Source organism: Lepisosteus oculatus, chromosome 9, assembly GCF_040954835.1.
Source record: "Lepisosteus oculatus isolate fLepOcu1 chromosome 9, fLepOcu1.hap2, whole genome shotgun sequence".
Classification (NCBI taxonomy): domain Eukaryota; kingdom Metazoa; phylum Chordata; class Actinopteri; order Semionotiformes; family Lepisosteidae; genus Lepisosteus; species Lepisosteus oculatus.
In genome coordinates this window covers 14,725,057-14,735,066 of record NC_090704.1, presented here as the reverse complement: position 1 = coordinate 14,735,066, position 10,010 = coordinate 14,725,057, and the positions used below count along the sequence as shown (strand labels likewise).

Below are 10,010 nucleotides of genomic sequence, written 5' to 3'. Positions count from 1 at the left end.
AAAATTAAAACTGGCAAATTGTTTCAAAGTTGTTTTTTTTATTTGATCAGCTCAGCTTTGGATTGCAAGGCAGGTATTGCGTCTTAATAAATGTGAATACGAATTGAAAGAACAGCACGATTTAACCAAGGAAGTGGTCATAACACAGACACAAATGCTCCTCTTTCATTAAGTGCAGAAACCATTTGATTTCTCTCTGGCCATTGATAACAATGAATAATTGAGAACGACCTATAATTGCATTGTGGGTATTTGGAATTTGTATGGTGTGTGAGAAAAGTGTTCGTATTTAATACGAAGAAGAATCATTTTACCTATAATAACGTTCTTGGATGGCGCACTGCTGAAAAGAGCCTCTCTTACATGTACAGTAACATTTGTGCTGTTCTGTTGTACAATGTTAAAATACTATTTGACGACAGAAACGCTCATAAAAAATACGTGTATTCTACCATCCCTTTTCTTGATTGCAATACGTGCTGAAGCTAACGGAAAATATAGAGGACAGAAAATATTTCTGAGTTGTAAATAGGGTGATTCTCTAGCTCAAGGAAGGCACATGGGTTAAGCAAGACAGCCTGGTCAGAGAGACGGCAGAATGCTAAGGAAAACCAGGTTGCTTATCGAAATGGAGGGCAATAGGGGGCGCACTTTCCCCGGTGCAGAATTTCCAAACCAATGCCTTACTCTGGTGACAGGGGACACTGCACAGGGAATACCTGACTTCAGAAGAGACAGTAACTGCTTGAGGCCCTGACTGCTTGGCTTTTAAAATCCCATCATAATGTTCAAACAAGTAGGGCTGTTAATCATAATGTTCTAGCTAAATTCCACTGTGGGTCATGGATAATGCAGATGGCGCCGACAGGGAAGGCTGCCGTCCTGCGAGCTCCCATTCGTCCTTGTCTATTTCTTTATTAAGACATTTCATTGCCAGCAACTACTGCTGCACACTGTATTGTTGTGCACTTGATAAATAAACTTTGATTTGATTTGAGATACAACCAGGATATGGTACTTTTGGGAATACTGTAATATTTACCTGATAGGTTCAATCTCTTTGTTTACAGAAACACAGCTGTTTATGATGTGGTGTTATAAGTAGACTTACAGTATCTGCAAGCCCTGACCAAACACGACAGACAGGCTGTCATGGTTCGAACCACTGGGCCAATCACAGCTGGGAAAATGTGATGAGACTGTCAATTCTCTTCCGCACAGCAGGATTCTCCAGGAGGGATGTTTCCTGGTCTAAGCCAATAGGTTGCCTTAGTTCTCACTGCCAGAGGAGTAATGCTATACATATACAGATAGATACTACTACCAGATTAGGAGAGACATTTTATTTGCCTTATTACCAATACTGCCACCTTGTGTTCCATGTGTAAGCTTCAGCCAAACCAGATCCTAGACTATTGTTCTCAGACAACACAACATAATATTCCAGAAAAGACAGAACTGCAGTTTTATTGTCTCCAATATTTATTTGCAGAAATGCAAAGTTAACCAGAACAAAATATATAAAAATAGTCTTTTAACCTGTTTTTGATAACAACAAGAAGAACATTGAACGGGTAAGACAAATAACGTTTAAATGAACTAATTCCAGAAACAAAAAGTAACAAAGACCTGGGCTATTACAGCAGTTCAAGAGCTTTGTTTATGTCTAAAACTATTTAAAGATTCTCTTAAAATCATCTATAAGCAAATTATTCATCTATATCCAAGGTTTATAATGAATGTAATCTGTAAATGTGTATGAACTAGTTAAGCAGTTCTTGTGATTCCTTACTGATGTACATTTACTTTCTTTTATCCAGAAAAAGAATCAAATTCCTGTGAAAAGACAGGTTCTTAAGCTAAAAACCACAGTATAACTTCAAAGAAGAGAACCTTTTTTGAACAGTTTAAATGTTATATGAATTCTGCTAAAATATGCATGTGTTTTGAGTAACAATTTTCAAAATATATGTCAATCTTCAGTACATTTAAAAATCTGGATTGCATGATGTATCCACTTTGCAAATATTCTTAATTTTCTATGAATTTGTCTTGAAAGAAGGCTGTTCTTGAATGGAAATTCTCAATTCTTTAACTATATTAAATGAAAATAAACTAATAACATGAATGTTGTACCAGTAATTACATTTTTTGCATCTGTTTTACAAATAAAGAAAATGCTAACTTGTTAACCCCATTTAACAAACATTTTTTCTACAGTTTGTATTTCCACATGGACAAATCTTACCATTTAAGTGTTTTGCTCATTTTCCCTTGAGCAAATGAAAATAAAAAAAAATAATCCAAGATTTCTGACAGTATCCGTTTTACAAATTTTAATGAATGAACTAGAGCACAAAAAATAGCGAATTATGACTAAATACATTAGTTATTAATTTTACAACAGCTAATACTGTTCATCCCATTGTAAACCCTGAAAATACTTAGTGTAAAACAAATGTTATTTCTCTTTTTACAATGCTGTATTTTCACAATGGATTGATTAAAACCTTAGCAAAACAAGAATATGTCACAAGCTTACTTATGCATAAGATAATACATGCAGTATATAAACAGAATATATTCCCCAAAAAATCTGACACTCTATAATCCTAGCTTTAATACTCATTCGTGAATTGGAAACTATAATTGGGCAAGAATTAAATGGCTTTTCCAACAATTTTTTGAACTTGCTTAGATGTAACAATATAGTCTATAACTATTTGAGAAGTGTTGGCAGTTTAGGAAACCATACTGCTTTAGAAAAATAAATCTGATAGTTTACTTCAATCAAAACAGACAACACTGCATTGGATGAGGGATTAATTCATAATAAATTCTCAGCTACTATTATTTAAATAAATATTTAAAAGCAATTTAAAATATGTATTAATAAATTATTTTTAGCTGCTTAGTATATTTTTCAAATATAAACACATACTTTGCAAACTGAACCAATCTTACTTCAAATCACAAAAACATTTATTTGGCATTGCCTTTAGACAACAGAAAAAATAAATACGTAGAGCACTAGATTTTCTTTGGTCATTCCGAGTAATTCTTTTCAAGTTGTAAGGCATTCACACTGATCCTCCCAGTGTGACTGAAGTCTTATGAAAACCATTTTTAAACAAGCTTTAAGAGCATCTACACCCCAATTGTATTTGATCAAAAAACTCAGATTTTTCTCATTGCCACTCTGCAGTGCCTCTTGAATTGTTTTAATTTTTTTATCCGATGTTCTCTGCTTTTAAGAGCGTCATTAGAAATAGCTTTTTCAAACAGATTTAATTACAATTCCAAAACAGGAAAACACAGATGCAAGCACCCTTCTTATCTCTGCCTGTCTTTAGACAGCAATCTCATTTTCTTCAGAAGAATCCTCAATGTCTGCAGAAATTGGGCTTCCATTTGGGACTGCAATACATAGTGAAAAACAGTGGAGGATACGTTTTAGGAGACTGTGGTTTATACACATGATCCTTTGAAAATCTGTAATAATTAAAATTAAATGTATACAACTTTAAAATTAGAGTACTATAAATATACTTTAATATATATTATATACATATATATGATTGAATCACTATAATTAGGAATGAATGAAAATAATTCAGCAGTAACAGATACTTTAAAGGTAATCTTGGGTGCCCTCTGCTGTTGATTTTGTGCTATTTCACCACAGGTTTCTTCTTGCAGAATATCTCTGGGGGTCTTTCTTCCAGTTCTAACTAAACCAGTTAGTTTTGCTCTAACTCTAAGTCAAGACATTCAAGTTATTGATTCATCAAGCATTTTGTTCAATTACGGAAGCTCTGGTGCTTGAGGGCTAAAGAATATCCAGATGTTCGTTTCAAATTACTTCTACCTTCCCAGACTGTGCCAAAGCGCACTGGTGTGCTGTTGAAAGGCCTCAGCTGTGGCACAGAATCAGAAGAGATTGTGCTTAAAAGGTGTGGATGAGCAGCAACAGCACGTAGTTTTCAGCACTGAAACAACTGTTAAACAGGTGCAGTATATTCTATAAAACAAGACTGGATTTCCCATTGAAAGACAAAAGAGGGAAGTCAAATATTTCTCATGAAAGCGCAATATTAGCACTATTTTTTTTTAATCATTTGCTGTCCTGTGAAAAGTCATGGGACGTTGAAATAATCACTGTCAGACAACCCACCTACCTACTTGATCACAGTTCAGTTGTTCCAAGGGTTGGTTAATCGATTTAATGTTTACCTGTGAAATCTGTGGGATCGGGGCTGTCCAGGAGTGGAAGTAAAGACCGCTGTCTGGCTGACATGCCTGCAGCCTGTTTCCTCTCCCTGGGACAGGGCGTGTCGGGGGGAGAGGGGTGTCTGAACTGCAGTCCATCCTGGAAGCTCGTGGGTACAGCAGACTGAGGTGGCAGGAAGGGAAACCTGTTTTCCTGCCGCAGCAACAAGAATTAAACCTCATTAGGTGGGACCTCTAGGGAACAATGTATAATATTCTCCCAAAAACAGGCTCTCCAGAGTTGCTCTAAAGATGTCCTTTATGGATATGCAGCATGTGCTAACCCAATGCATATAAAAATGTTACGCGTTAAGATTTTACAGCATTACCACCTTGTAGCCTGATCTCATCAGATCGCAGAGGCTAAGCAAGACTGGGCTTGGTCTGTACCCAGTACACAGTCTCAGTCCCAGACTGGGAGGCCTCCAGGGCAAATTGGGTTACTGCAGCAAGTGGAGTGGGTGGACCAGTAGGTGGCGTCTCTATCACCTGTCAGAGGAATGATGTGTGTTCTGTGGGCAAACTTTTGGCAGCTTTTTCATAGAAGAGTAGTCCTACTTTCACATGTCAGCCCTGGTGGTTTTCACATACTAAACATATCAGGCCTAAACCTACAAGATCCATCTCTTATGGTTTTTTGTTCCAACTGAACTCTTGATTTAATTGACTTGGCTTAATGAATACAATTAAGGTAGCTGCGCATTTAAACTTTTTTTGAAAGTTCTTCAACAGTATTGTGAGGTTAGAAATGACCAATAACCCTGCGGGTACTGCTATGCAGGGTTTCTGGACTCCTCTTGTTCAGATTTATTGTTTCAACGACTAGGTGGAAATTGAGCAGAAGCGCCCGTACAGAACCAAGAATATTATCAGGATGTCCGACACAATGACATTCCATTAATTAGTCATTAGCTGTTGTTAAGAAAACTATAGGGGAGCTACAGTTCATGAATCATGTCAAGGACAGACAATGTTTACTATGTGATACATCTGGTGATACAGACAGCAAATTATTCTTAAAGGACCAGCAAGGAGTGAGCACTGAGCAAAAGATCTAATTAAGAGAATGGTTCAATTAAAGGCCCTAGAAGCTTAATTAAGCATCATAACACTAGAAGACGAAGGAGAATTGAGGCTCAAGAGGCTGCATGTGTTGCTGATGCTGTACTCAGGGCTGTCTCAAGGGGTAGGCGGGGCCCAGGGCAGAATGGGTGTCGCAGGGCCCAGCGTGGGGGAGTACTTGTGTGTAGTGATGGCGGGGGGCAGCGTTCAGGTGATGAAATGGCTACCTAACTGGCCTGCGCAAACAGACATACAGAACCAAACAGAACTCCTAATCGCCGTTGTTGCTAATGCTAGCGGTATAAGACAAGATCACTGTATTAGCCATATACAATTTCTTGTATTAGGAATTTATCTTCTCGCAAACCACAACTTGCTCTCCACGAGACTTAGACACACAGACAGAGAAAGAAGCTTGGTGTCAGAACGCAGGGTCAGCCATTTATATGGCCATTTTGGATGCATCTTCAGGTTTCTCAATGCCAGCACCCTTGTCGTCGTCGAGATCACCACCCGTGTCCATTTTTTCTTCGCTCCTGGTTTTTACAACGAACGGAAAGACCCTTTAAATGCCACATTTGCATCCTCCCTCTTCTGCTTCCTTTAACTTTTCTTGCACCCACTGAAGTTTTCATTTTCGCCATTTTCCACCAGCTAACTTTTTTTCCCAAGCTAGTTTAGTTCTGCTGAAATCACTTTTAGCTGGCAGCTGATGGCCTATGACGTAGTTATCGCAGGACACGCCTCCAGTTCTGGATAAAGCAACTACCCTAACGCTAGCTTTAGATTTCATCTTGTGTTAAAATTAGCGTTTTGTGTGTTGCTTTATTAAAGTAATGGGAGTCGGTCCTGACTCCCTTGAAGTGTGTAGTTTAGGACCCTGTGCAGACTGTATCATCTGGAAGTAACTGGAGAAGGACTACAGGGAAAACAAGGTGAGGAATGGAAGGGATGGCTAACGGGGGCGGGGGGGTTGGGGTACCGACAGTGATCCAGAATAGCTGTTGTTGCAAGGGGGAGTCCAAAAGGGAAATCAGGGCGCAGTCCAAAATCCAAAACCAGGTGATCCATCCAAGACAAGACATGAATAGAAACATGAACAGGATCAGGGACAAGGAAGTTAAAAAACGGAGGGACGAGGCCAGGCGCTCCGAGCCCCGGACTCAGCTTTGTCAGGACGCAGTTCATAAGCCTATGCCTTCAAGCTGCGGACGTAGGGCGACTTGATGCTAGGCGGACCTCCGGGCGTCCGTTTTCCAATGCAGAGCCCCGAGCTTTCCGGAGCACTGGGTTTAAATAACAACAAACGATACAAGGGGCAGGCAAACGTGATAATGAAACTAAACGACAAAAAAGGGTTGGTGCGCCCTCTAGAGGAGGGATGACGATCATGACAATTAAAATATTTAAACATGTCTTTATACTTTTATGCGTGCGTGAAGCGGGATTTGGGTTGGGGGGGGGAGGGAGTTGGCTGGTGGGGGGCCCCCCAAAGCATGGGGTACTGGGCAGCCGCCCCCTTCGCCCCCACTTTGAGACGGGCCTGACTGCACTGGTATGAGCAGATACAGTAACAGGCGCTGCATGTATCCATACTAAAAACACGGTAAACTGTGTACAGTAACTCTACAAAATATTAACATCAAACAGCTAAACACATTACGGTATTAATTTAAGTCATTGCCTACTGCCTACTGAGTCAGGGATTCTGGAACTGGAGAAAATGATATGTCGTTTTCTCATGACGGTTCTGCTCAGAGAAACTGTTCTGTTCACTGTTCTGCTCAGAGAAACGCAGTCTCCTTACCTGTGGGGACTCTGGTAAATGTACCGAGCTGTTAGGCTGGAAGTGGGAGAAGCCAAGCTGAACAGAATGGAGAGAGTGGCTCTCCATCGGTCCCGGGGCTGGTGGCATGCTAAGTAAGAAGGCCTGGCAGGAGTAGCCGTTGGGATACTGGGTGTACAGTTTTACAGGGATGGGCACATTCATGAACTGCCCTGTACCCATTTCGCCCTGGGTGACCTCTGCCAGTGCAAAATCCTTCGGCACATGAGATGGGTCTGAAAAACAGCAGTCAAGGTATCAATGAGAAGCACATCTGTCAAAGCACAGCCTGCATTTTCTGTCAAAAGCGTTGAAGACGGAAACAACATCTGATCAGACAGCGAATGTAATGTCAGTTGTCTGTTTTAAGTTTTGTGAAGTTGTTGTCAATGGAAGGTGATTACTCAGAAAATGTTTTTAATAGGAAGTGTTTCGTGCATTTCCCCAGCTAACCACACTTCGAGGCGATGCGTTTAACGATATCATTTACAATCTGTAACCGAATAAATTTTCTTCAGGGTGCGATGGGTACCTACTTTACCTATAGAGTGGATTGTGCTCTCTGGGGCAGAATTCCTGGCATAAACAGGCTTCTGCAGAGTTCTATCAACATTATTAGACGTCCGAGCTATCTACATGTACCAGGTGTTTCCATGAAGCGCAATAAAACGGTATTCAAATCTGTCAATAATAACACAACTTAATACTTAATACTTTTTTAATTTGCACAATTATACAAGAAAGCACGGCACACGCTTGTTTTGACTCATTTTATAGACAGTGTTTTGCATTTTTGATAAAGCGATTCAAAGTAGAAATAATAAATGAATTCACACATTTTCAACCCGTGTTTCAAAATGGATAACTCAAAGGCGATTAATTTGCCTTTGGGAAACTAATTTCCCATTAGCAGGAGATTAGTTTTGTTTTTAGGATTTTGCTGCTATGATGTATATAAGCAATAAAGGGATACAGTGTCTAAATGCGATCGATAATGCATTAGGACTTACTTCTGCCTATAACGAAGGCGTTGTCTTTCACGTCTCTGCCCACAGCTCCCCACTGAGCTAAGGGGGGACGGTCTCCCGCCGCTTCCAAGTCTGAATTCTGCGAAGGGCCTCCAAGAGAACTGGATGCCGCCATTCTGGGAACATTCAAATGATCACTTTTAGTCTCGAAAGGCACCGCTAGCTCGGTGCAATAACTCTCGCAACCCTGTCTCCTTGCCGATTTTTTAATTACACTTTCTGTCCTGGCAGACAGCTGCTGCACCTTGGGGACAGGGGGTTCCCCTTGTAGGTAACTCTCGGGTCGCGACCCAGCGCCTTCTCGACCGCTTTTGAACACCCCTGTCCAGCAATCGGAGAATTTTGTAGTGGTAAGAGGTTCCTTCTCGGAAGTTAGGTTAGCATTTCCTAAAGCTTCTTCGTTTTGTAACTTTTTCAAACGTCTCTGCGATGCCATAATCTTCGTCCTTTCTGTAATAAGCGAGCATTTCCAACAAGAGCAGTGATAAAACGGACACTTGCCCGTGTGTCCTTTTAGCTGCACGATGAAGCCGTGATTTCTGCAACGAGCACATTTCGGAGTCCGCATGGCTTTGCATTCTGCAGATCTGTCCTCTTGATTGTCTGGCTTCGAAATTGTGGACATGATTGTATTTTGAGGGGTACAATTTTCAGGAGGTCTTCCCCCAGGTGCATATAGGTCTCTCGTATTGTTTCGTATCTCTAAGCTCGACAGCACGGAACGGAGAACTAAAACGGCTAAATCTCTCTGGAAAACTTCAACATAAAGTATGACGCGAAATTTCTAGTTACACTGAAGACTGGTGCCAACGTGGGAAATATGCGTGGGAAAAGTGTATAGCGCGAAACAGATACTATGTGGTATTTTTTTTATAACCTTGTCCATTTAGGTTCCTTAATACCTTGGTCAAGCTCGCGCCATTTTTGTACAAATGTGTGCATAAAACGCACGTGTTATCTATTTAAAATATAAAAATAAGAAAACTTGGAAAGGCGCTGTATACAAAATATGCAAAATACTCAATAGTACAATACTGTAGCGGTTTTACTTCATGCAATCCTAAAATATTTGAGAAAATCAACATATGTTATAGCGTAAAATAATGATATATTGTCAATACAATGTAATGCACACCTACAGCATACGAACAAATACAATTTTATTCGAGGTATTGCAAAAAAAAAATCAAAGGCATGTTTAAAAACGTTTTTAGATTGAATTTACAGTGTTATATATTTAGAAGTATAGAAGCGGACAATCACAAGTCGGAACGACCATACAAAACAAGTTTTAACAAGAAGCAAAATTATTATCAAAGCAAAATTATTAAACACGCACTGTGTATCGCCTGATCATTTCAACTAAGAAGGTGCTATATGTATTACAATTAAAACAAGTTTACATAGAGAAATGTTTTATTTATTTATGTCATTCCTAAATTGTCATAATAAATTAATGGAACAAGTAATAGGTTTATTCCATGCTGAAAAAAAAGAAGAAAGAGAACACAACGTTTCGGCCGTGGAGCCTTCTTCAGGTTACGTGAAGAAGGCTCCACGGCCGAAACGTTGTGTTCTCTTTCTTCTTTTTTTTCAGCATGGAATAAACCTATTACTTGTTCCTTTGCAGCCTACGCATGCTGACGCAGCTACCCACCCGAATAATAAATTAATTACAAGTTATTACAATTATATCCCTGCCCGAGTTATCGAACCACCAAAATTAACTTCTTATTGTTAAGTTCTCATTCCAGTGGCTTTTACTTGCATAAATTCTAAAGGAAATAATTAAAATTGTGTTGTAGAAGACCGAATGTAGCCATTCT

At 39.7% G+C, this 10,010-nt stretch overlaps 1 protein-coding gene across 1 annotated transcript; it reads right to left on the bottom strand.

The window, feature by feature from the left end:
* Positions 1-1,469: 1,469 nt before the first annotated feature.
* On the bottom strand, positions 1,470-9,031 carry LOC107078395 (doublesex- and mab-3-related transcription factor B1-like). The gene is made up of 4 exons (XM_069194195.1): positions 8,167-9,031; positions 7,139-7,392; positions 4,234-4,423; positions 1,470-3,417 (listed from the first exon to the last, which is right to left on the bottom strand). The coding sequence occupies exons 1-4, from the start codon at positions 8,807-8,809 to the stop codon at positions 3,350-3,352; spliced, it is 1,155 nt and encodes a 384-aa protein (XP_069050296.1). The 5' UTR covers positions 8,810-9,031; the 3' UTR covers positions 1,470-3,349.
* Between the last annotated feature and the right edge of the window lie 979 nt (positions 9,032-10,010).

Bases quoted from the DNA above. Each gene is read 5' to 3' on its own strand.
- LOC107078395 (XM_069194195.1), bottom strand. From the start codon at position 8,809: ATGTCCACAATTTCGAAGCCAGACAATCAAGAGGACAGATCTGCAGAA. The intron at 7,393-8,166 runs GTAAGTCCTAAT...GCTGTTTTTCAG, and splicing joins CGCCTTCGTTATAGGCAGAA to ACCCATCTCATGTGCCGAAG. The intron at 3,418-4,233 runs GTAAACATTAAA...TATGTATTGCAG, and splicing joins CGATCCCACAGATTTCACAG to TCCCAAATGGAAGCCCAATT.